At 45.5% G+C, this 27817-nt stretch overlaps 1 protein-coding gene across 1 annotated transcript in view; it reads left to right on the top strand.

Moving 5' to 3' along the window:
* Nucleotides 1-26720, top strand: part of rab15 (RAB15, member RAS oncogene family) — a 134730-nt gene extending 108010 nt beyond the window's left edge. The window contains exons 3-7 of the mRNA XM_080202063.1: nucleotides 15216-15276; nucleotides 16976-17053; nucleotides 17158-17247; nucleotides 21839-21904; nucleotides 24601-26720. Coding sequence (XP_080058189.1) covers nucleotides 15216-15276; nucleotides 16976-17053; nucleotides 17158-17247; nucleotides 21839-21904; nucleotides 24601-24759 — 454 coding nt within the window. The 3' untranslated portion in view covers nucleotides 24760-26720. The remainder of the gene's footprint in view (nucleotides 1-15215; nucleotides 15277-16975; nucleotides 17054-17157; nucleotides 17248-21838; nucleotides 21905-24600) is intronic.
* Nucleotides 26721-27817: the final 1097 nt, after the last annotated feature.

Genomic DNA, 27817 nt, shown 5'->3' with positions numbered 1-27817 from the left:
GAGGGAACATGTGGTGTCCACTCGTACACTTCAGGCCCTCCATTCAGCATCTGTGGAGAGAGAATGGAGCTAACAATGAGGTTACTGCAGACTTGGAATGTAGCCTCTATTCTCTCTCCACAGGCGCTGTCAGACCTGCTGAGATTTTCCAGCATAGAGAGACTGCTGGGGCATTGGGTTGGTAGGTGGGGAGCCATGCTATATTGTGATGTTAGTGTATCTTTAAGAGATGTATTTTTTTCAATCATGATCTCTGCAGCTTTCATAGTCAGTGTTTTTCAGTTCACAGCTTTAGCTGATGTTATTATGTTGCAGGGCTCAGTCCTTGTATTGCTCCTTAAGTGGTTTAAATGGGGTTGTTTGTGTTTACTTTTAATTTTTTGACCCTGCATTGTTAGAAGGATGGTCATGTGTTTTTGGATTTTTGTTTTTCATTCTTCAGTTTGGAGCTGCAGGTTTGAGTTTCAGTTCTAAAAGGGACAGCAAGCTACAAGGAAGAGGTTTCCCTCTCTCCCTATTGTTTCGAAAATTTTGTTGGTTAGCTGAAAACATGATCTCGTTTCCCTGAAGGGTGAAAATCTGCTGTAGTTGGGGGCTGGACAGAGTCTCTCTCTGGTGCTTTGGGAAGCTGTCTTGTCTTCAAACTGTTCTGAGTGAATCCAGAGAACTTCAGACTTCAACCAAAGGACTCAATTTCCAGTATCACGTGAGCCTTGGTCCATGCTGTGTTGTTTATGGAGGTTGGTTTGATTGGAACAGCTTATATATACATTCATTAAGGGTTATACATTTTTGTTGGAGGGGTGTTGTTTTTGTTTGTAATTGTTAGAAGTTATTGCTAGTTTTCTTACTATACATGTTAATTCTATTCTTAAATAAACTTTGTTTGATAAAAGCTCCCTAGTGGGTCTTATCCCAGCTGAATACAAGATGCAAAACTTAGCATACAGGCAGGTGGCATAAAACACTTTGGAGTTTCTAGCCTGAACCATAATAATGATTGCTATGCTGCGATCTGTGAATAACCTATTAAAAAAAGTATTACTGTCTAGTTTCATATTTTACCAAGATTGAAATGAAAGTCTCAGATGAGTTCATATTTCATTTGCCACGGTTTTCATTATCTACAATCACTGCAGGAAATAATCTGTGCAATGTTGTCAGAAATCGCCACATGTTGGCCCAGCTTTAATCGTTGAATCCTACAGTGCATAAGGAGGCCATTCGGCCCATCAACTCTGCACCAACCACAATCCTACCCAGGTTCAATTCCCATGACCCCATGCATTGACCCTGGCTAGTCCCCCTGACACTAAGGGGCAATTTAGCATGGCCAATCCACCCAACACGCAGATCTTTGGACCGTGGGAGGAAACCGGAGCACCCAGAGGAAACCTGTGCAGTTACAGGGAGAACATACAAATTTGGCACAGACTCAAGCCAGGAATCGAACCCGGGCCCCCAGTGTTGTGAGGCAGCAGTGCTAAGCATTGTGCCAAAATTCAATTCTAAACTTCTCTTAGGAGGTGTTGACACAGTAAATGGAATTTGTGAGGGTTGGACACTAAATACCGGCCTTTGCCAGCAACGCCCACACCCCATGAATGAATAAAAATAATGGAGTAGAAAGAATAAGAGAAGAACAATATGTATTCAGCTGTTGATACAACTATCGTTTGTCAAATGAACAATGTTCTGTGGCTAAGTTTCCTCAGCTCCTTGTGTCCAAATCTGTTCCATCAAAATGATTGTGAGATTGGGGGTGGAGCATTTATGTATTAGATTATTACAAAAATGAAGACACTCTTTCTTTGTTTCAGAGACATAAGTGACTTTGTTGTTCGCTGGCTGGCTGATGAAGTTCGTAGCTTGTTAAAAATCATTTCATGAGATGTGGGCGTCACTGCCAAGGCCTACATTTGTTGCCCGTCCCTAATTGCCCCTTGAGAAGGCAGTGGCGGTGAAATGTGTTTTCATTTTTGTAATAATCCGATGTTGTGGTTTGCCTGTGATTGTTGAAAGCTTTCTGCTGATGATGGATGAATCCCTGTGGTAATCTATATCCGTGGAGTGCGTCTTCGGAAATATTTCTCTGTGGTAAATCCCTGAGTTAGTTAGCTGCGCACAAGCTACCTGACCATTCAAGTCAAAATTCAGCAGACCATGTTAAGTGGCTGCCCGTTTGCTACTGCTATTTGGTAGTATTGCCCAAAACCAATTTCTACCCCAGTGCTTTAACCAACACTGACATCCTAGTTGTCCAAGGGTGCATCGTATTGTGTTTGCTTAACCACAACACAAGCAATATTTTCCATTGTTGTGCTGTTTATGCTACCTCTGAAAAGCTCCGCGGATTATTGTTTTGGGGACAAAAGGCTCATTTGCACTTATCCTGTCTGAGGATTAGAGCATCGTATCATCACAATTTGAATGAACTCGTCAGCATTTTCTTTATTAAGAAAAGTCTTCAAAAGTTAAAGTTTATTTATTACAGTCACAAGTAAGGCTTACATTAGCGCTGTAATGCCGTTGCTGTGAAAATCCTCTTAAGTCGCCACGCTCTGGCGCTTGTTCGGGTACACCGAGGGAGAATTTAGCACGACCAATGCATCTAACCAACACGTCTTTCCAACTGTGGGAGGAAAGCAGTAAGGAGTCTTCCAACATCAGGTTAAAGTCCAACAGGTTTATTTGGTTATTAGCTTTCAGGGCTCTGCCCCTTCGTCAGGTGAGTGAGGTGAGAGCAGGGGAGAATGTGCAGGCTCCACGCAAACAGTGACCCCATCGAACCCGGCTCCCTGGCACTATGAGGCAACAGTGCTACCCACTGTGCCACCGTGCCATGGGCTTCTTAACATTCCAGGAGCTATGTTTAACAAGCTCTCTCACACAACAAGCTCCCAGTTCCAACCCTCTGCCATTTAGGGGCGATGGAGGGTTGAGGAATGGAAAGAGGGAACGTAGATCACTGGGGCAAGTCAGGCTGTGCACCCACAGACTGAGAGCTGGTTATTAACTGGAGCAGAGCACCAGCTCAGTCTGAGATAGAATGGCCACAGTATGTGGTGAAAACACAGCTAGTGTGAAAGGGGAAGAAAAAAAATCAATCTGTAACCAAGATGGTGGTGTACTGGTAGTTCATTGGACCAGTAATCCGGAGGCCCAGGCTGACATCCGGGGGACATGGGTTCAAATCCCAATATGGCAGCTAGTGGAATGTAAATGCAATTAATAAAATCTGGAATGATAGAATCCCAGGGCAGAAGGAGGCCATTTGGCCCATCGAGTTGGCACGGTGGCACAGTGGCTAGCACTGTTGCTTCACAGCTGCAGGAACCTGGGTTCAATTCCCGGCTTGGGTCATTGACTGTGTGGAGTTTGCATGTTCTCCCCATGTCCATGTGGGTTTCCTCCCACAATCCAAAGATGTGTGGGCTAGGTGCATTGACCATGATAAATTGCCCCTTTGTGTCTCAAGATGTGTAGGTTAGAGGGATTAGTGGGATAAATATGTGGGATTATGCAGATAGAGCCCGGGTAGGAGTGTTGTCGGTGCAGACTCGATGGGCCAAATGGCCTCTTTTTGCACTGTAGGGATTCTATGAATTCAATGAGTCTACACTGACTCTCTGATGGGGTCTGGGTAAGATACTCTATCTCCATAACCCCACACATTTTACCATGGTTAATCCCATTTAACCTGTACATCTTGGGACACTAAGGGGCAATTTGGCATAGACTGTGGGAGGAGACTGGAGCACCTAAAGGAAACCCACGCAGACATGGGGAGAACGTGCAAACTCCACACAGACAGTCACACAAAGGCCAGAACTGAACCCAGGTCCCTGGCCCTGTGAAGCAGCTGTGCCGCCCTTGGTAAAGGTGACCATGAAACTGTCATCAATTGTTAAAAACCCATCTGAGTCACTAATGTCCTTTAGGGAAGGAAATCTCTTGTCCTTACCCGGTCTGGCCTACATGTGACTCCAGAGCCACAGCAATGCGGTTGACACTGAAATAGCCCAGAAAGCTCAAGGGCGATTAGGGATAGCCATTAAACGCTGGCCATTTTGTTAGTGACTCCCACATCTGTGAAAGAGGAAGGAAATGTCACATACAAAGAGACAGTTCAGAAGTATTTTCTAAGCTACAGATGATATGTTGAGGAGATAGAGCAAAAACTACAGCTAAAGAAGAGGAAGCTCCTTTAACTATAGTCAGAAATTGGACGTGGGAAGTTGGGGCGATCTTGGAATAGTTTGCAGAGGACCAGGGTGAAGGGGAATAGATGAGTGTACAATGATGTAAGAGTGCAAGATAGGGGATGTGGGGCAATTAGAATCCCTACAGTGCATAAAGAGACCATTTCGCCTGCACTGACAACAGTCCCACTCAGGTTCTATCCCCATAATCCTACATATTTGCCCTGCTAATACCCATAACACTAAAGAGCAATTTATCATAGCCAATCAACTTAACTCGCACATCTTTGAAGTATGGGGGGAAACCGGAGGAAACTCACACAGAGAGGAGGGTAAACATGCAACCTTCACACTAACGAGGCTGGAATTGAACCCGGGTCTCTGGTGCTGTGAGACAGCAGCGCTAATCACTGTGCATCCCCGAGTTGTGTTAAAGTCATGAAGAGGGATGAAAGAGACGGCGAAGCTCTGGAAATGAATTCACTGGACTGGAGGAACAGATGAAACTTGAGAAGAATGGGGTGGGGGGGGGGGGATGGGGTGATAAGAATGTGGGGAGAACACAGGCCATGGAATTCTTGAGGAGTTGTGAGTTGTGGAGAGGTGAGGCTGGCTGTGGGAACATGGAGAAATGAAGCAAGGCGACGAAGGATTTTGGCAGCCATTGGATCGGAAGAGGTGAATTTGATTTGATTTGTTCTTGGCACATGTGTTGGTATACAGTGAGAAGTATTGTTTCTTGCATGCTATACAGACAAAGCATACCGTTCATAGAGAAGGAAAGGAGAGAGTGCAGAACGTAGTGTTACAGTCATAGCTAGGGTGAAGTAGATCCATTCAAACGTCTGATGGAACAGGGAAGAAGCTGTTCTTGAATCGGTTGATATTTGGCCTCAGATTTTTGTATTTTTTTTCCCGACAGAAGAAGGTGGAAGAGAGAATGTCTGGGGCGTGTGGGGTCCTTGTTTATGCTGGCTGCTTTTCCCGAGGCAGCGGGAAGTGTAGATAGAGTCAATGGATGGGAGGTTGGTTTGAGTGAAGGGTTGGGCTCCATTCACGACTTATTGTAGTTTCTTGCAGAAGAGCAGGAGCCCATACCAAGCTGTGATACAACCAGAAAGAATTTGGGGACGGAGGAAGCATGAGTCTGGTAAATGGAACAGCTGGGAGGGAGGAAACAGAGTCAAACAGGACCCTGAGGTGCCACATCTCTGCACTTCAATTGCTACCTTCGAAATTGCACTTGGAAAGTGAGCCTGTGTTTTCGTGAAGGCCTCAAAATGATTAGCAGAAAACATTACCAGGGGCTCATTTCTGGGGATGCTAATTGACTGAAATGGAAATCAAGCGGCCATTTAATATTGAACAGTTGGAAAGTGTGATTAATCTCAGCAATATTTTGTTTGTCAGGAGCTGAGTAAGCCCTGGATGGCTCCTGTGTGAATTAAATGCCAGAGCATTTGATCAAAGCCAAAGTGCCAGTTGTCAAATAAAGCTTCCTTCAGTCGAACACAGATGTTATGTGACAGCGAGGCTCAGACGAAGACCGGGCCCCAAATAACTCTTGCAGTAGCCGACGCTGTGGACACGTTTGTTTCTGTTGGTTTTTCACGGAGCTGATTTCCATCTGTGTTCTGCTGCACCAGTTTCTGGGGTGCAGGCAGGCAAAGAAGGCGCTTGCTTTAGAAACACAGGTGCAGGAGTAGGCCATTTGGCCCTTCGAGCCTGCACCATCATTCATGGCTGATCATGCAATTTCAGTATCCTGCTCCCACTTTCTCTCCGTGCCCCTTGACCCCCTTTAGCCACACCCAGCTCCCTCTTGAATACATCTAACAAACTGGCCCCCAACAGCTTTCCGTGGTAGAGAATTCCACAGGTTCACAACTCTCTGAACAAAGAAACTCTTCCTCATCTCAGTCCTGAATGGCTCATTCCTTATTCTTAAGACTGTGACCCCCTAGTCCTAGACTTCCCCAGCATCAAGAACATTCCTCCTGCACCTAGCCTGTCTAGTCCCATCAGGACTTCTGTTTAGACACACCTACAACTGCAGATAGGGTTGCAGCAAAGACATTGATTGTGCTTCAAGGCAGGTCTAACACAGATAGGAAATACACAATAAATGGCAGAACCTTTAAGAGTATTGATAAGCAGAAGGATCTGGGTGTACAGGCCCACGGGTCACTGAAAGTGGCAATGCAGGTGGAGAAGGTAGTCAAGAAGGCACACAGCATGCTTATTTTCATTGGCCAGGGCATTGAGTTTAAAAATTGGCAAGTCATGTTGCAGCTTTTTAGAACCTTAGTTAGCTGCACTTGGAATATAGTGTTCAATTCTGGTCGCCACACTACCAGAAGGATATGGAGGCTTTGGAGAGGGTACAGAAAAAATTTACCAGGATGTTGCCTGGTATGGAAAGCATTAGCTATGAGGGGAGGTTGGAGAAACTTGGTTTGTTCTCACTGGAAAGATGGAGGTTGAGGTGCGACTTGATAGAAGTCTACAAGATTAGAGGGGCATGGACAGAGTGGAGAGTCAGATGCTTTTTCCCAGGGTGGAAGAGTCAGTTACTAAGGGGCATAGGGTTAAGGTGTGAGAGGCAAGTTTTAAAGGAGATATACAAGGCAAGGTTTTTTACACAGAAGATGGAGGGTGCCTGGAACTCGCTGCTGGGGAGGTAGTGGAAACAGATACAATGATGACTTTTAAGGGGCATCTGGACAAATACATGAATAGGATGGGAATAGAGATACGGTCCCCAGAAGGATAGGGGGTTTTAGTTAAGTCGGGCAACATGGTCGGTGCAGGCTGGAGGGCTGAAGGGCCTGTTCCTGTGCTGTAATTTTCTTTGTTCTTTGTTCTTTATAGAACCTTAGTTAGGCCGCACTTTGGAATATAGTGTTCAATTCTGGTTGCCACACTACCAGAAGGATGTGGAGACTGTGAAGAGGGTGCAGAAAAGATTTACCGGGACGTTGTTGGATATGGAGGGCATTAGCTATGAGGAGAAGTTGGAGAAACTTAGTTTGTTCTCACTGGAGTGACAGAGGTTGAGGGGAGACCTGATACAAGTCTACAAGATTACAAGAGGCATAGATAGAGTGGATAGTCAGAAGTTTTTTTCCAGGGTGGAAGAGTCAATTACTTGGGGGTTTACGGTGCGAGGGGCAAGGTTTAAAGGAGAGGTACGAGGCAAGTCTTTTACACAGAGTGGTGCCTGGAACTCGCTGCTGGGGGAGGTAGTGGAAGTGACTTTTAAAAGGCATTTTGACAAATACATGAATAGGATGGGAATAGAGGGATATGGTCCCCAGGAGAGTAGTGAGCTTTAGTTAGGTCAGGTAGAATGGTCAGTGCAGGCTTGGAGGGCCGAAGGGCCTGTTCCTGTGCTGTAATTTTCTTTGTTCTTTCCTCATATATACATTTTAATTCTAAGAGTTGTAAGTAACATCAGTGAGGCCTGCACATTTACTATTTCTTAAATGTTGATGTAAGCTTGTCGCTTGAAAATGGAATTCTGTTGAAACATTGGCTAAAGTTTTGCCAATTCTTAACGGTAAGTAGCAGAGGCCGGAATTTTACTGGCACGCCCCCGGATTCCGGGAGGGGGTAAGGCTGAGAGAACAGCATTCTCTGTTGACATTGGGCAGGATCATACGAACCTCGGGTGGGCGTCCCAGTAAAACTCCACCCAGACTTGCACTAAAAAGTACAAACTGGCTCCCAGCTCTCCAGTTAGCTTTTAGGTTCGACTGAATCATCAGGATTTTAAGTGCGGCACATCTTTGTGGTGCGTGTAGTGTAAGGGTATCTGGCATAGCAAGGGTTAATGCGGATTGGGAAACAGTACTGCCCACAATGTGATGTAAAGAGGACTAACCACTGAATAATATTCCCTTCCCTGTCTTGGACTGTGTTACACAGGGGGGCGATGGCCTAGTGGTGTTATCGCACGATTTTTAATCCAGAAACTTGTGTTCAGGGGACTTGGATTTAAACCCTGTCTCGGCAGATGGTGGAACTTGAATTCAATTAAGGAAAAGAATCTGGAATTAAGAGCCTACTGATGGCCATGAAACCACTGTTGATTGTTGGGAAAATTCGCCTGGATCACTAATGTCCTTTAGGGGAGGAAATCTGCCCTCCTTACCTGGTCTGGCCTACATGTGACTCCAGAGCCACAGCAATGTGGTTGACTGTCCTCGGGCAACTAGGAATGGGCAATAAATACTGGCCAGCGATGCCCGTGTTCCATAAGTGATTAAAAAATAAACACATGATTTTGAACACCTCTGCTGTCGACCTTCTGTGCTTGAAGAACATCCCAAGCTTCTCCAGCCTCTCCATCCCATTCAATTTCTTGATTCCTGGTATCGCTGTGCGAAATTGCTGTACCCTTCCCTAAGGACTTAGTGTTTTTCCTAAAGCATGGTGTCCAGATTGGAACACCACTCTCTAGCTGAGGCCTGACCAGTGCCGTACAAGGGATTAACATCATTTTAAAAAATTCTTTCATGGGATGTGGGCTTTGTCAGCATTCAACTCCCATTCGTAAAGGTTTACCAGGCTGATTCCTGGGATGGCGGGTCTGTCATATGAGGAGAGACTAAGTCGGTTAGGATGATGTTCACTGGAGTTTAGAAGCGTGAGAGGGGATCTCATAGAAATTTATAAAATTATAATAGGATTAGACAAGGTAGATTCAGAAAGAATGTTCCTGATGATGAGGGAGTCCAGCAGTTTGAGGATAAGGGGTGAGGACTGAGGTGAGGAGAAATTTCTTCACCCAGAGGGTGGTGAATGTGTGGAATTCACTCCCACAGAAAGTAGCTGCGACCAAAACGTTGTGTGATTTCAAAAAGAAATTAGATATAGCTCTTGGGGCTCAAGGGATCAAGGGATAGGGGGGGAAGAGGGGAATCAAGATATTCAATTCGAAGATCAGCCATGATCAAAATGAATGGTAGAGCAGGTTCAAAGGGCCCAATGGCCTACCCCTGCTTCTAGTTTCTATGTTTCCATGTTTGACGTAAGGTTAGGTGATAGCAAACACCAAAACTGGATTTGCAGCAGTGTATCTGTATCAGTATTTGAAAGAAATTTTATTTCTTGCCAAAGTGATGAGCAAAACGTAAAGGCTTATTATTATTGTAGACCAAGAGACTGTGAGACAAGAGAATCTCCCAACATCTCAACTTGCAAAATGGATATACATTTATAATCCCAGTGCACGATTAGTATTTGGTGGAAGAGTAGGGGGAGCAAGAAGGCTCAGAATAATTATTGGCCGGTGTAGAAATGAGGAACCATCATAAGAGGCAGACGTTGTTCTAAGTGTAAGAACGGCAGTCTTCTTCAGCACCTGCTTCAGTCAGAGGTGTTATTGAACTGGTCTTAAGATGTCTGCCTCCAGGGGCAGCCTCATGGCACAGTCATGTGACTGTGGCAAGCCAGATAGTCATGTTGTATGCTCAGTATGATTACATTTCTGAAACCTAGACAGACACCTTGTCCACTGTTACCTTGTCAAATGTACTTGTGACCACAGGAGACTGATTTGGACCTCACACAAGACCAATGCCTTTGGAAGCTATAATCTATCAGAAAGGTGGTGGGGCAGGCACAGTGGTTAGCACTGCTGCCTCGCTGCACCGGGGACCCCGGTTCGATTCCCGGCTTGGGTCGCTGTCTGCGCAGAGTTGGCACATTCTCCCCGTGTCTGCGTGGGTTTCCCCCCCGGGTGCTCCGGTTTCCTCCCACAGTCTGAAAGATGTGCTGGTTAGGCGCATGGGCCGTGCTAAATTCTCCCTCAGTGTACCTGAACAGGTGACTCAGGGACTTTCACAGTAACTTCATTGCAGTGTTAATGTAAGCCTACTTGTGACACTGATAAATAAACTTTAAGAAGTGCCCACAACCCATTTCCAGTGCAAATAGGGCACTGGCATTGAAGCTGCCTTAAGTTTGTTTTGCCTTTCCAGCGGTTCAGTGGCAAATCAGGAACATCAATGTATTGGCAGAGTGTCTCTGCGTAAGAGAGGTTATTGATGCCCTGGCTGCCACATAACCATGCATTAAATTTTTTCCATGGACAAAATGCAGCAGCTTGGAATAACTCTTCCCAGGCCGGTGTCACTTCACCAAATTTAGATTTAATTACATAGTGGGTGTAATGGTTTTAATCAGGGAATTGAGGTTGGCCTGGCTAAAAATGAATTCCTTGATTAGGGGCCAAATTGAGGGAGCCCCATGCTCTGTATTTAAACAGGAGTGTCACTTTCTCTGGCACTCTGAATGTAGACTGCGCACTGACAGCATTCTGTTGGATCTTGTAAGTAAAGGAATTTTGGTGAAGGGACGTCCGTCTCCAAGGACTTACTACAGTCAGCAACAGCCAGACACTGCCTCGTACAGAGTATCAACCCAGAGTGCCAGTACCCTGAGACTCCACATTATGTACACAGGCAGGGGTCCCTGATTGGACAATCCAATACTGCCTTAGTCAGGGAGCTCGAATTCTAAGGGCTCCATATCATGGGTCCCGTTAAAGTCATTCCGCAGCCCAAGGTGTTTAAAGAATAGCAGGATGGTTTTGCAAGCTAGAGTGACACCCATAAAACGTGATGAGCACTTTCAATGTTGCGTGGGGCCTCCGTGCTGACTGGGTGAATGCTGTAATCTTGACAACCGTTCAGTCCATTGGACTCGAGACAACAGTTCACCACTGCCTTTGCTTATCATCCTTCTGTAGCTTCCCTCAACCCCTGTCAAAGACAGAAATAAGAGATTGAACCTTAATCACACCCTTCAACCAACACCCATCACCCCCTCCGCCCCAAACTCAATCAGCTGTGATTGGGCGTGATATAGGATTGCAGTCTGCCTCCAACCTCCCTCCAGCTGTGCTCAACAGATCCAAGACAGGGAAAAGGCTATCGTCCCATTCCCAGGAGCTGGGATGGCCAAATAAATCTGTTTCTGAGGGTGGCAGCTGCTGACTGAACCTGCAACCCCACCCCCCCACCCCCCTCCCCCCCCCACCCTCCCGCGGGGCCTGAGGATACTGGCAGCTGATTGGAAGTGATACCTCTTTGGAGGAGAAGGTGAATCATTTCCGCTGACACTCTTGCTTGCACCGCCCCTCTCCCTCAGCCACACGCTCCACCCCCTTCACCACAAACCGGCTCATCCCCCCTCCCACCCACCATCCACCAGCAACCTCCCACACCCCCCCCACCCCCCCTCCTTCCTGCCCCCCTCCCACCCACCATCCACCAGCAACTGCACCCCCCCCCCCCGGCCCACCCCCCGCTCCCCCCCACCCCCCCATCCCGCCAACCATCCACAGGCACCCCAGCAATATCATATATCCACCTTCACCATCCCTGGACCAAGCCCTAATTTTTGCAGCACATGCAATGTCCCAGCCTCACGAATGACGTCTGCAAATGTTGATAGGTACTGTGCCAACACCTTCAATTCGCAAACCAGTGACTTTCCTCTGGAACTAGCGGTTGCTATCACCTGGCTTCCCCTTCCTCTATTTAAGTGTCGTACTTTATAGAATCCCTACTTTATAGAAGGAGGCCATTCAGCCCATTGAGCCTGTACAGACAAAAGTCCCACTTGGGCTTTATCCCCATAGCCCCATGTCTCACGAGAATAATAATAATTAATACTGCTGACACTGAAGGGTAATTCAGTATGGCCAATCCACCTAACCCGCACACCTTTGTACTGTGGGAGAAACTGGAGCACCAGAGGAAACCCACGCAGACACGGGGAGGACGTGCAAACTCCACACAGACGGCGACCCAAGGCCGGAATTGAACCCAGGTCTCTGGCATTGTGAGGCAGTGGTGCTAACCACTGTGCTACCCTAGAAATTTAGCATGGCAAATCAAACTAACCCGCACATCTTTGAAGTGTGGGAGGAAACTGGAGCACCCGGAGGAAACCCACTCAGACACGGGGAGAATGTGCAGACTCCACACCAACAATGACTCGAGACTGGCAGGCGAGTGGACCGTGTGCCACCGGCAACATGGTAGAATTCCCTGCCTATAACCCTTCCCATTTCCTGAGCAGCCCTGTCTAAGGTTAGAATGACTTTGCAGCTTAAACGATTAATTGGCAGCAGCCAGAACATTCAGAACAGACGCCAAGAAAATCTTCACGGGCAACCTTTTATTGTTTGTTTTGGAAACATAGAATAGCAAAGCCATGTTAGGAAGAATTTGTCATTGATTAATATTTGTAGATCTTGCAATCAGAGTGATAGGCAGAGACCTAGTGGCCCTTCTCTCTTTCCTCAATATAAAATCCAGAATGGTTTGCTGAATATTCTCTCTCATGAAGAAAACTCAACTATAATCCAGTCTTCATTCTCTATAATCCATAGCACAACATTTCAAGCATTCCTTTCCTTCTCAAGGTGGCACAGTAGTTAGCACTACTGCCTCACAGTGCCTAGGACCCGGGTTCGATTCCCGGCTTGGGAGAATGAGTTTGCGCATTCTCCCCATGTCCACATAGGTTTGCTCCGGTTTCCTCCCACAGTCTGAAAGATGTGCTGGTTAGGTGCATTGGGCCATGCTTAAATTGACCCTAGTGTCAGAGGGATTAGCAGGATAAATGTGTGTGGTTACAGGAATAGGGCCTGGGAGGAATTGTCGTTGGTACAGACTCGATGGGCCAAATGGCCTCCTTCTGCGCTGTAGGATTCTATGATTGTAAGGTGAGTTTGATAAGGAGAATGACAGGAATTGATTATGGAGTAATATGCAGATCCTCAGAATACTTGATTTATTATTGTCACATATATTCGGATACAGTGAGAAGTATTGTTTCTTGCTTGCTATACAGAAAAAGCATACCGTTCATAGAGTGCATAGGGAGAAGGAGAGAGGATGCAGAATATAGTCATAGAATCATAGAGGTTTACAGCATGGAAACAGGCCCTTCGGCCCCACCTGTCCATGCTGCCCTTTTTGCTTTAACCACTAAACTAGTCCCAGTTGCACGCGTTTGGTCCATATCCCTCTATACCCGTCTTACCCATGCAACTGTCTAAATGCTTTTTAAAAGAGAAAATTGTACCCGCCTCTACTACTGTCTCTGGCAGCTCATTCCAAACATGCATCACCCTCCATGTGAAAAAATTGCCCCTCTGGATCCCTTTGTATCTCTCTCCTCTCACCTTAAGCCTATGCCGTCTAGTTTTACACTCCTCTACCTTTGGGAAAAGATGTTGACTATCTACCTAATCTATGCCCCTCATTTATATTATAGACCTCTGTAAGATCACCCCTAAGCCTCCCACACTCCAGGAAAAAAAGTCCCAGTCTATCCAGCCTCTCATTATAACTCAAACCATCAAGTCCCGGTAGCAGCCTTGTAAGAGTGTTACAGTCATAGCTAGGGTGAAGAGAAAGACCAACTTAATATAAAGTAGGTCCATTGAAAAATCTGATGGTGGCAGAGAAGAAGCTATTCTTGAATTAGTTGGTATGTGTTCTCAGACATTTGTAACTTTTTCCCAGTGGAAGAAAGTGGAAGAGAGTATGTCCAGGAAGCGTTGGGTTTTTGATTATGCTGGCTGCATTTCTGAGGCAACTAGAAATGTAGACTATTGATTGGCACCACATCTACAAATATTCACTCCCTCCAGCACCCATGGTCAGTAGCAGCAGTGTGTACTATCCACAAGATGCATTGCTGCAATTCACCAAAGATCTGTAGATAGTACCTTCTAAACTCACCTTAGACCACTTTCATCTAGGAGGACAAGGGCAGCAGATACATGGGAACACCATCACCTGCAAGTTCCCCTCCAAGCCACTCACTGTCCTGACTTGGAAATATATCACTTAGGCCCCTGGGGTCAAAATCCTGGAATTCCCTCCCTAGCGGCACTGTGGGTCAACGCACAGCACGTGGACTGCAGCAACTCAAGAAGGCGGTTTACCACCACCTTCTCAAGGACAACTAAGGAGGGGCAATAAATGCTGGCCAGCCAGCGACACTGATGTCCCACGACTGTATTAAAAAAAGAGTCAATGTATGGGAGGCTGGTTTGCGTATTGGGACTGGGCTGTGTTCACAACCCTTTGTAATTTCTTGCAGTCTTGGTCAGCGCAGGAGCCGTACCAGGCAGGTAGGGTGAAGAGAAAAAGCAGCTTAATATAAGTTGGACCATTCAACAATTTGATGACAGCAGGGAAGAAGCTGTCCTTGAGTCGGTTGGTACGTGACCTCAGACTTTTGCACCTTTTCCCCGATGGAAGAAGTTTGCAAATGATTAACTTTGGAGTAATATTGTCCTTGTTTCTATCCAGGACTGTATGCGACAGTAAATTCCTTCCCTCCTCCCCATCACAATATTAAAACTTATGACATGGTCTCCTACTTCAAGTTATTCTGGTCTTGGTCAGAGCAGGAGCCATACCAAACTGTAAAATTTGAAGAGAAAATACTGGAAAATCTCAGCAGGTCTGGCAGCATCTGTAAGGAGAGAAAAGAGCTGACATTTCAAGTCCAGACGACCCTTTGTCGAAGCTCTTTTCTCTCCTTGCAGACGCTGCCAGACCTGATGAGATTTTTCCAACATTTTCTCTTTTGGTTTCAGATTCCAGCATTCACAGTCATTTTATCAAGCTGTAAAACATCTGGAAAGAATGCTTTCGTGGTACATCTGTAAAATTTGGTGAGAGTCATAGTGGACAAGCCAAATTTTCTGAGCTTCCTGAGAAAGTAAAGGTGTTGGTGGGCTTTCTTAACTATAGTTTTGGTGTGGAGGGACCAGGACAGATTGTTGGTGATCTGGACACCTGGAAACTTAAAGCTCTTGACAATTTCCACTTCGTTCCTGTTGATGTAGACAGGCATATCCTCCACTACACTTCCTGAAGTCGATGACTATCTCCTTCCTTTTACTGACTTTGAGGTATTTTCCAAGTATGGGAATTATGATTTTAACGTTTATTTAATCTGTCTACGTTGTTTTCTCAGGGACACTGCAGGACAGGAGCGATACCAGACGATCACAAAGCAGTACTACCGGCGGGCGCAGGTGAGCTCCACGTTATGCTCTGCGTTTTGAAGGGGAGAGCGTGGCACAGTAGTAATGTCACTAGAGTGGTACTCCTCAGGCTAATGCTCTGGGGACATGGGTTCAAAGCCCACGGTGGTAGCTGGCGGAACTTAAACTCAGTTAATAAATCTAGAGTGTAAAGCCAGTCACAGAAAATGATAATGTGATTTGATTTATTATTGTCACATGCATTAACATACAGTGAAAAGTGTTATTTCTTGTGTGCTAGACAGACAAAGCATACCATTCATAGAGTACAAAGGGGAGAAGGAAGCCATACAAACTCTGCAGTGCAGAAGGAGGCCATTTGGCCCATCAAGTCTGCACCGACAACAGTCCCACCCCGGTCTGAACACCATAACCCACACATTCACCCCACCAATCCCTCTAACCTGCACATCCTGGGATACCAAGACGCAACTGAGCATTGCTAATCAATCTAACCTGCGTATCTTTCGGATTGTTGGAAGAGAAAAGAGTATCCGGAGGAAACCCACAAAGACATGGGGAGAATGTGCAAACTCCACGCAGACAGTTACATGAAACCAGAATTGAACTCAGGTCCCTGGCGCTGTGAGGCAGCAGTGTTAACCACTGTACCACTGTGCTACCCTGTGGTTAGCTCGTAAAGGCCTTCTGAAATGGCATAGCACACCACTCAGATCAGGGGCAATTAGGGATGGGCAACTGGACTTGCCAGAGATGCCCACGTCCCATGTAAAAAGTATTTTTTGAGAAGACACCTTGGATAGTGAGATGGCACAACTGAATTTAAAACTCATTGTAATTTAAAGCAAGGACACTTCTGCGAATGGTTTAGTGGGTTAGTGTTTTTGACATAAACATGACAAGTTGTTTTTGTTTCTCATAGAATCCCTACATTGCAGAAGGAGGCCATTCGGCCCATCAAGTTTGCACCGACAACAATCCCACCCGGGCCCTATTCCTGTAATCCCATGTATTTATCCTGCTAATCCCCTTTGCACTATGGATTAATTAAGTATGGCCAAGCAACCTAACCTGCACATTTTTGGACACTGAGGGAGAATTTAGCATGGTCAATCCACCTAACTTGCATATGCTTGGACACTAGGGGGCAATTTAGCATGGCCAATCCACTTAAACTCCACATCTTTGACACTAAGAGGCAATTTAGCAAGGCCAATCCACTTAACCTACACATCTTGGGACACTACGGGGCAATTTGACACAGCCAATTCACATAACCCGCACATCTTTGGAGTGTGTGGGGAAACCGGAGCACCCAGAAGATACCCAAGCACACACGGGGAGAACATGCAAACTCCACACAGACAGTGACCCGAGGCTGGCATTGAACCTGGGTCTCTGGCACTGTGAGGCAGCAGTGCTAACCACTGTGCCATTGTGCTGCCCCATCACACATGTGGTGTCACACTGGCAATATAAACCATTATACCCAGGCATATGCCAGAGTCTGCAGTCACAACCACTTTCTGTTTATAAGTAGCTGTATACTTAGCTGGATTTGCAGTTCTCGAGCAGTGACCTTAAAGGCACTTAGCAACTTACAGCTATCCAGAGTCGAAGATCATGCCAGCTAAGGTGAATTATGGACATGATACGGTCACCGCCGTGGGTGTGACTCATTTTCCACTAACACCTGTAACAAATCTGATCTATTCCCCTTCATTTATAGGGTATCTTTTTGGTGTATGATATTACAAGCGAACGCTCCTTTCAACATATTATGAAATGGGCCAGCGATGTTGATGAGGTAGGAGAGCAAAGAATAGTCTTATCTTTGAATAAATATTGGAACATAAGGAATCCATTGTCTGTGTTTAATGGATTGCTCCCATTGTGTTGTTTCCTGGGCAGTATGCACCTGACGGAGTTCAGAAAATTCTCATAGCCAACAAGGTAGACGAGGAACAAAAAAGACAAGTGGGTGCAGAGCAAGGTCACAAGGTAAGTGCTTTGAGGGTCATATGTTCCATCCCGTTCTGTGGGTTCTGCCTGAAGGCAGCTCCTTGTCTGCGGATATCCCCCACAATTTTTCTTGGCAATTTTGTTTTGTCTTCCACTCTCAAGGACAAAATGAGGAGAGAGAGGGTCTATGTCTATCTCAGCTGGAGCAGGAATCAGACCTGCGCTGGGGGTGGGGAGTGGGGTAGGTGGCGGTGTAGTGGTAATGTCACTGGACTGGTAATCCAGAGGCCCAGGCTGATGCTCTGGGGAAGCAGATTACAGAATCCCTACAGCGCGGAAGGGGGCCATTTGGCCCATCGAGTCTGTACCAACCACAATCCGACCTAGGCCCCATTCCTGCAACCCTTATTTCCCCCGCTAATCCCCCTGACAGTAGGGTCAATGGCCAATCGACCTAACTTTACTATTCAAAAATCCACCTATCTTTGCCTTGAAAACATTCGATGAGGTAGCCTTGACTGCTTCACTGCGCAGGCAATCATAGAATCCCTACAGTGCAGAAGGAGGCCATTTGGCCCATCAAGTCTGCATTATAATCCCACGCATTTACCCTGCTGTTCCCCCTGACACTAAGGGGCAATTTGGCACAGCCAATCCATCTAATCCACATATCTTTGGACTGTGGGAGGAAACCGGAGCACCCGGAGAAAACCCATGCAGACATGGGGAGAACATGCAAACTCCACACAGGCAGTGACACGAGGCCTGAATCGAACACAGGTCCCTGGTGTTGTGAGGCAGTGATGCTAACCACTGTGCCACCGTGCTGCCCAGAGGTTCAAATCCCACTACAGTAGCTGGCAGAGTTCATTCAATTAACAAAGAGCGATTTGATTTTGATTTGATTTATTATCGAAGGGCAGCACAGTGCCACAGTAGTTAGCACTGCTGCCTCACGATACCAGGAACCCGGGTTCAATTCCAGCCTCGGTCACTGTGTGGAATCTGCATGTTCTCCCCATGTCTGCATGGGTTTCCTCTGGGTGCTCCAATTTCCTCCCGTAGTCCAAAGATGTGCAGGTCAGGTGGATTGGCTGTGTCAAATTGCCCCTTAGTGTCAGGGGGATTAGCTGTGTAGGTATGTGGGGTTATGGGGATAGGGCCTGGATGGGTTCTTGTCAATGCAGACTCGATGGCCAAAGGGCTTCTTAATGCACTGTAGGGATTCTATGATTATGGTCACATGTTTTGGGAACCAGGGAAAAGTATTGATCCTTATGTGCTATCCAGACAAAGCATACCATTCATAGGGTTCATAGGGGAGAAGGAAAGAAGAGGATGCAGAACATAGAGTTACAGTCATAGCTAGGGTGTGGAGAAAGAGCAGCTTAATACATGGTAAATCCATTTGAGAGCCTGATGGCAGCAGGGAAGAAGCTGTTTTTGAGTTGATTAGTATGTGATCACAGACTTTAGTACCTTTTCCTGATGGAAGAAGGTGGAAGAGAGAATTCATTTCTGGCTCATGAAGGTCCTTTAGGGAAGGAAATCTGCCATCCTTACCTGGTCTGGCCTACATTTGATTGCAGCCCCATTGCAATGTGGTTGACTTGTAACTGTCCTCTGAGTGACCTTGCAAGCTATTCAGTTCAAGGGCAATTAGGGATGGCTCACGAATGCCGGCCTTGCCAACAATACCCACATGACTTGGAGGATTAAAGAGAAATAAAACTGAGCTAACTGACCCCCAGGAAGAATTAAAATGATGAGTGATTCTTTTTCTTTCTTTGTGGTTGGTTGTTTTGCAATCCCTGATCATGGACAAGCCCAGTAAAAGAGCTGAAATACAGTGGAGACAATTCCCAACACTTCATGAGTTGAGTAAATGCTATCCCATCCCCAATTGTCCATTCCCCTACCCTACATTTATCAGAGTAGGTGCTGCTGATTTCTGTGTTGGTGCAGAGCAGGGTCCAGCAAAGACTGAGATCCCTAACTGGGCCTCTTTTTCAGTGTGTGTAGCAGCACAGTGTCATTTTTCTTAGGTTATGCCATGAATCGAGCTGATGTTATTTGCAAAGGCTGTTGCAACTTGAAATTCCGGTTTGTGGTACTGTATAGTTTTGCTGTGAGAAGCCACATGAAACCCCAGAAAGACTAACCAGTCCAGTCATTGTGTCACAATCATTAAACACAATTTATTAATTTGTTAGGGTGGCACGTTGGCAGCCTCACAGCGCCAGGGATCCGGGTTCGATTCTGGCCTTGGGTGACTGTCTGTATCAAGGTTGCACATTCTCCCTGCGCCTGTGTGGATTTTCTCTGGGTGCTCTGGTTTCCTCCCACACTCCAAAAATGTGTGGGTTATGTACATAGAATCATAGAATCCCTACAATGCAGAAGGAAGCTGTTCAGTCCACTGAGCCTGCACCAACCACAATCCCATCCAGGCCCTATCCCCATAACTTCAGGCATTTACCCTAGCTAGTCCCCCTAACAGTAAGGGGCAATTTAACATGGCCATTCCACCTAACCTGCACATCTTTGGAGTGTGGGAGGAAACCGGAGCACTGAAGAAACCCACACAGACACGGGAAGGATGTGCAAACTCCATACAGACAGTGACCCGAGACAGGAATCGAACCCGGATCCCTGGCACTAAGATGCAGCAGTGCTAAGCACTGTGCTGCCATTGATTGGCCATGCTAAATTGCCCCTAATATCGAAAGCTATATGGGTTGGGATTAGCAGAGTGATTATTTGGGGTTACAGGGATTGAGCCTGGGTGGGATGCTTGTCAGAGAGTCAGTGCGGACTCACTAGAGTGAATGGTCTTCCTCTGCATTGTAGGGATTCTCTGTTTCTATGATTAAGTTAAAGAAAAGACAAATGCATTCAAACAGAGCCTGAGACAATGACTCACTAAACACACACACAGTTTATATTAGAAATCACCCCACGTTCCAAAATATATCTACAATCTCTGAACTCCTTAAGACTTCCCCTGAGGCAAACAACATCCACATTCACTAAATCTATCAATCAAATCTAGTTTATCGTTACCACACAATACAACTGAGGATCCAGCTGGGGAACATGGCTTCCTGGTCCAGTGAAGATGTTTAAGCTATCTTTACAAAGGTTTCTGCACTGCCTTGACTGAGAATGCAGGCCTAGTCTCCTGGCTGTGAGTTGTGGACAGGTGTGTCAGGCTGTTAAATGTGAACTGATCTCTCTGCTTCACACGGTGCTGGCAACTATACCATTTTTCCTCTTCGATTCTTCATTCCCTGTATTTAGTTGTCTGCACCTCTCAAATTCCTTGTCTCTAGAAATTAGCATGTATATATCTCCACTGATCTCTCAGTCATCCAGGTAAGCTGTTTCCTGCTAACAGGGTGATTTACACCTAGTTCAATCTAGATGCCTGCTAATCTTGTTACTGGGAAAATCACATATTTGAATGTGTGCTGCTGCTGTCACTAGGCAGATTGCTATCTGTTACTGGACAAATCACATCCTTTCATAACTTGTTAAATTCTTGTTACTGCTGATACTAGGCAGATCCATAACAATTAGTATATCCAGGGACATGGAGGTACAGCAGATAAATAGAGTGGAGGTACAGACCTACCAAGATCTAATTGAATTGTAAGCTTGATGGGCTGAATGACCAACACCCATTTTTAATACTCCCACTAAGCAGCAAGAGCAGATGATCACAAATTAAGAATGTGCTGGATTACTCGGTATCCTTACACATCCTCAGTTTGGACTCACTTCTCCAGTAAAGACAAACATTTTCTAGAATGCCTACAGTGCAAAGGCCATTCGGCCCATCAAAGGCCATTTGGCTCATGCACGCACTCTCATCTTACCTAGACCTTTCCACACCACCCCCCCCACCCTATCCCCATAACGCTATACATTATAGCATGGCTAATCCACCTAGCCTGCACGTCGTTGGACTGTGGGAGGAAACCAGAGCACCCGGAGGAAACCCACTCAGACATGGGGAGAATGTGCAAACTCCACACAGACAGTGACCCGAGGCCAAAGTGAACCTGGGTCTCTGGCGCTGTGAGGCAGCAGTGCTAACCACTGTGCCACCTGAAAGTTTAAAAAAAACGTTGTTTAAACATTGTAAATTAAAATTGGTGTTGTTAACTGGCATCCAATTGAGTGCAAAATTTGTTTTAGTGTCTTTTTTTTTGTTTTTATTCCAATTCAATCAAATCAAGTCCAATTCAGAGTCACAACAAGTTGGGACATTCCTGATCCAAGCTGACAAGACAGGGCTCTCACCTCCTGTCTTGGGCTTGATCTACATGATCCAAGTTGATTGGAGTAGGCGCAGCTTCTCCTCCAAGGCTTGATCTTCTTTGCATCTTAGCCAAAAGACTGAGATGCCACTTTTAAAAATTGAACATTGTAGTGTCTTTAACTAGTGCAGTGTGAGTTAGTCAGCGTCTGAGCAGATTCCCCAACAGATTTCAGACACTCAAATCAGTGAGCACAAAGTGCATGACCTTCCGTTATGTTGTCTCATTCTTCTTAGGAGCAGTATGTGCCTGGATGTGTTTAATATCATATTCATCGCCTGATCTAATGTTTTCCTATCCTTCCATAGCTTGCAAAGGAATATGGAATGGACTTCTTTGAAACAAGTGCCTGCACCAATTATAACATTAAAGAGGTCAGTGAAAGTCTTATAATCACAAAAATGTAAATATTCACAATGCAAGAGGCCATTTGGCCCAATGTAGTTCGCTTCTCGCTGCCAAATATATACAAACAGGATGACTATATGCTAAGACAATTAAATGACTCACTAAGCACACACACAGTTTATATAGAAATGCCATAGTAATCCCACGTTAATTTCACCCCATTCCTTGCCCCCCCCCCATGCTGTATAACCTAGGCATCTTCCTCAAGCTGTACAAAAGCATTCTGTGCCTCAGCGACCCTCTACATAAAGACATTTCTCCAAATCTTTTTGTCTAAGTGATCATCTTAAATTAGTGACCCCTTTTCCTTAACCACTGTGTCCCCTTTTCATCCTATCAAAACACAGATTAAATTTAAAACGCCCCATTGAAAATATCCTCTAAGCTCTCTCTTAACCAATGCAAGTCGTACCAAAGAGCAAAGAACAGTACATTGCAGGAACAGGAATTTTAGCCCTCCTAGCCTGTGCTGACACATGTCGCCCTTTTAAACTAATGACCTTTTGCCTCTAGGCTGTCCATATCCCTCTATTCCTGGCCTATTCCTGTATTGGTCAAGATGCCTCTTAAACGTTGCTATTGTATCTGCTTCTACCACCTCCTCTGGCAGCACATTCCAGGCACTTACCACCCTCGAGCCTGCTCCGCCATTCATTTTGATCATGGCTGTTCATCGAAGTCAATGATCTGATCACCTCCTTCCCCCCATATCCTTTGATCCCTTTAGCCCCAAGAGCTATATCTAATTTCTTCTTGAAATCAAACAACATTTTGGCCTCAACTGCATTCTGTGGTAGTGAACTCCACACATTTACCACCGTCTGGATGAAGAAATTTCTCCTCACTTCAGTTTTTAAAAGGTTTACTCATTATGCTCAAACTATGACCCCTAGTTCTGGACTTCCCCACCATTGTATGTGTATGCAAACTGTTTAAGTTAATTTATTATTGTCACAAGTAGGCTTACATTAACACTGCAATGAAGTTACTGTGAAAATCCCCTAGTCGCCACACTCCTGTGGAAGTGTGGCACATTGAGGGAGAATTTAGCGTGGCTAATGCACCTAACCAGCACATCCTTCGAACTGTAAAAAATTCTTACATCTCCTTTAAACTTTCCCCCTTTTACCTTAAACCTATGTCCGTTAATAATTGACATTTTTACCCTGAGAAAAAGTCGCTGACCATCCACTGACTTGCATCTCTCCTCATATGTGTTAAGTTCCTGATATAATTGTTAAATACAGACATTGAAAATCCAACCGTAAGTGCAAATATTGAATATAAAATGCAAACATTTTTGTTCTTTAATGTATTAATTATACTGTTCATTATTTAAATTGTCTTGGAGACTTTCCCTGGAAGATTAGATATTACAACGGCGCCCATAACAGATCTAATCACCTTTACAACATAGAAAGAGGCCATTTGGCCCCTCTTGTTCGCTCCAGTTTCTTGTAAAATCATTAGTCAGGATATGAATCCATCCATGTGCGTGGCAGGCAAGAAAGATTATTTAACTGCCACTGACAAATCCTATTGGCAATTCCTTTTTACACCGATTTCCTTCAATGAAACCATGTGTGAGATTGTGTGCTCATGAATGAAGCATTTTTTCAAGAACGGATGTTGCTTCAGCACAGAATTGTTTCACTGCTCACTCCTTAAGTGTTGAAATGTAACTTTCTTTGTTGTGTGTAATGGACAGTGTTACACCACAGTGGTTAGCACTGCTGCCTCACGGTGCCAGGGATCTGGGTTCAATTCCTGGCTTGGGTCACTGTCTGTGTGGAGTCTGCACTTTCTCCCCGTGTCTGCGTGGGTTTCCTCCAGGTGCTCCGGTTTCCTCCCACAGTCCAAAAGATATACTGGTTAGGTGCATTGGCCATGCTACATTCTCCCTCAGTGTACCCGAACAGGCAGCGGAGTGTGTCAACTAGGGGATTTTCACAGTAACTTCATTGCGGTGTTAAGGTAAACCTACTTGTGGCAATAATAAATAAACATAAACAGTCGACATACACATGTACAATGGTGACAGAGTCAGGAACTAGGGGTCATAGTTTGAGGATAAGGACTAAACCTTTTAGAACTGAAGTGAGGAGAAATTCCTTCACCCAGAGAGTGATGGATGTGTGGAATTCACTACCACAGAAAGTAGTTGAGGCCAAAGCATTGAGTGATTTCAAGAAGAAATTAGGTATAGATCTTAGGTTCAAAAGGATCAAGGAATATGGGGGAAAGGCGAGATCAAGATTTGAATTCAATGATCAGCCATGATCAAAATGGCGCTGGTATTGGACTGAGGTGGGCACAGTAAGAAGTCTCCAACCACCAGGTTAAAATCCAACAGATTTATTTGGAATCATGAGTTCTTGAAGCACTGCTCCATCATCAGGTGAGTCAAATCTACCTCTTCACTCACCTGACGAAGGAACAGCGCTCCGAAAGCTTGTGATTCCAAGTAAACCTGTTGGACTTCAAACCTGGTGATGTGAGACTTCTGACTGTGATCAAGATGAATGGCAGAGCAGGCGTGAAGGGCCGAATGGCCTACTCCTGCGTCTAGTTTTTACATGTATGCCTTCAACAGTTTAGAAATTGAAGTTGACCTGTTGCTTTTGCTAATCCTGCGGTCTTCTGGTGTGTTCTTCCTTCACAGTCGTTTACTAGACTGACAGAACTAGTGCTACAGGCCCATAAGAAGGAACTTGATGGGCTTCGACTGTCAACCCCCGATGAACTTGGTATAGCTGATTTGGAGGAGGAAGACAGCAAAACCAACAGGATGGATGACTCACAGAAAGCTTGTTGGTGCTAGAGACGTAGCAAGACACAATCCAGTTCAGTGGTCTGAATCATGCCTCAAGAATTCAAGACCCTGGTTGCCTGCTGCTATTTTGTGCCATCGTAAATGTTCTTCTGAATCCTGCATCTCTCTCGAGTTGGACTAATTCTTCCAGTTGATTCCAGTAGGTGTTGTATTATAGTCCCAGCTCCGTGGCTCAACCACTTCTCGGACTAGGCTTGTCCACCGTGCAATCGTGTACAGTTCCTGTGCTGTGATTCTTGTTTGACGGATGATTCAGTAGATCAGTTTCGACATGACTGCTATTTTCAGTATTTGTTTTGTATGTGAGCAGCCCTTCTGGATAATGTTTGTCACCATTGGTTTCACGGTGAATTATGTATCATGACAATTTCCTGGGATTTACCTCCCCCCCACCCCCCCAACGTTTGTGTAATTAGTTTCTTCAGATTGCTTTCAATATACTTTTGACCAAGCACACTAAAAGTGCTTTGTTTATCATGTTGCCCAGTTAAGAACTTTTGAACTCAGCATGTCTACGTACATCTTACTCTATTTAGGAAACCAACTAAAAAAGCTTGAGGTTAGGACATCTGTAATATCCACAGAATCCCTACAGTGGATTCATTCGAGTCTGCGTTGGTCCTCTGAAAGACCTAGACCCACTTCCCTGTCCTACCCCTGTAACTTTGTGCACTGGTCATAGCCAATCCACCTAACTTGCACATCTTTGGACACCAAGAGGTAATTTAGTATGGCCAATCCACCTAACCTACACATCTTTGGACAGCAAGACGTAATTTATATTGGCCAATCCACCTAACCTTCACATCTTTGGAAGCTAAGGGGCAATTTGGCATGGCCAATCCACCTAACCTGTACCTCTTTGGACACTAAGGGGCAATTTAGCATGGCCAATCCACCTAACCTGCACCTCTTTGGACACTAAGGGGCAATTTACCACGGCCAATCCACCGAACTGATACATCTTGAGACTGTAAGTGGCAATTTACCATGGCCAGTCCACCTAACTGATACATCTTTGGACACCAAGATGTAATTTGGCATGGCCACTCCACCTAACTGCACATCTTTGGAAACTAACAGGCAATTTTCAATGGCCAATCCTCCTAACCTACACATCTTTGGACACTAAGGAACAATTCAGCATTGCCAATCCACCCAACTGGACTGGGGGAGGAAACCGGAGCACCCGGAGGAAACCACGTAGACACGGGAAAGAAGGTGCAGACTCCACGCAGACAGTCACTCAAGGCTGGAATTGATTCCAGGTCCCCGGGGTTGTGAGATAGCTGTGCTAACCACTGTGCCATATTTATGTTATATGCCGACGCTGTCAAAAGGTGATCTTCTCAGTTTAGATTTTGTATCTTGAAAGACGCTTAAGAAATGAATGATGATCTCTGCTGACATCTCGCACTGTCCTGTTAGATCACTGCCCTGTTAGACCTGAATAATGTTTCAGCATAATATTGTCTTCATGCGTGTTTTAGTTTCTCTCATTTACTCCAAAGGTTTCCCATCTTCATTACAAATCTTAAAACTGGTAGATGTTTGTTGCTGGGAGTAAGCAGACAACTGACGCAACTTTCTCTCATTTAATACCATTGACTCTCTACTACTGATCATGTCAGAAATAGGGTACATAACCCATTTTCTACGGGGCAACTATATTCCAGTCCATTCAAACTATTTTCCATTGCAGCTTTTACTTTACACTTCATGTGAAGTTAGGCGATTTTTTTTGCACATTAACACTTTGAATGCTGCAGAATTGTTATAAAATTTGAATTTTCATAGAATTCCTACAGTGCAGAAGGAGGCCATTCAGCCCATCGAGCCTTCACCAACAACAATCCCACACAGGCTCTATCCCCGATCTATTTATCTTGCTAATACCCCTGACACTAAAGGAGAATTTAGCATGGCCATTCCACCAAACCCGCACATCTTCTGATTGTGGGAAGAAACCGGAGCACCCGGAGGAAACCCACGCAGACACGGGGAGAATGTGCACACTCCGCACAGACAGTGACCCAGGCCGGGAATTGAACCCAGGTCCCTGGTGCTGTGAGCCAGCAGTGCTAACCAGTGAGCCACCGTGCCGTCCTCAGCTCTGAATATCCTGTGTGTTGAGTTCTATCATTCTGACTGCCTTGTAAATTCTCTTTTAATATTGCCACCTCAAATTTGAGTAAAATCCCTTTTGCAACAGTGTGACACAACATTCAGTGGAAATTCAGTGGGGGTGGTACGGTAGCACAGAGGTTAGCACTGCTGCCTCACCGTGCCGGGGAGCCTGGGTTCAATTCCTGGTTTGAGTCACTGTCTGTGTGGAGTTTGCATGTTCTCCCTGTGTCTGCCTGGGTTTCCTCCGGGTGCTTCGGTTTCCTCCCACAGTCCAAAGATGTGCAGGTTAGGTGGATTGGCCATGCTAAATTGCCTGTTAGTGTCAGGAGTTAGTAGGGTTATGGGAATAGGGGCTGGGTGGGATTGTGGTTAGTGCAGACTCGATGGGCTGAATGGCCTCCTTCTGCAGAGTAGGGATTTTGTGGATTTTAAACAGACTTTGGTGTTCTGAAGAGAAAGGTAATAATGGACCACTAGTAAAACTGAATTCATGGAGATTGTATTTGAACAGTGCCCATGGCGTTTTGCTAACAGCCCAATATTTCTGAAGAAAGTGAGGCATTCTTCTATTTTTAGTTCAAGTAGTGATCTGGTGTCCAGAATACGCTACTGCACAGTGTCAACATTACATATTTCTTCATAGCCTCAAAGTAAAGGGGAAGCAGATTTAGGACTGAGTTGAGGAGCAACTTCTCCACCCAGAGGGTTGTGAATCTGTGGAATTCCCTGTCCAGTGAAGCAGTTGAGGCCACCTCATTGAATGTTTTTGAGGCAAAGATAGATAGTTTTTTTACGGTTCCGAAGAATCTAAGGTGAGTGGGCGGGTGAGTGGAGATGAGTCCCTGAAAAGATCAGCCGTGATCTTAAAATCATCATAGAATCCTATAGTGCAGAAGGAGGCCATTCGGCCCATCGAGTC

Source organism: Carcharhinus amblyrhynchos, chromosome 14, assembly GCF_965287045.1.
Source record: "Carcharhinus amblyrhynchos chromosome 14, sCarAmb.v2.hapA, whole genome shotgun sequence".
NCBI lineage: Eukaryota > Metazoa > Chordata > Chondrichthyes > Carcharhiniformes > Carcharhinidae > Carcharhinus > Carcharhinus amblyrhynchos.
Note: the sequence above shows the minus strand (reverse complement) of the source record. Positions and strands in the feature narration are given on the sequence as shown.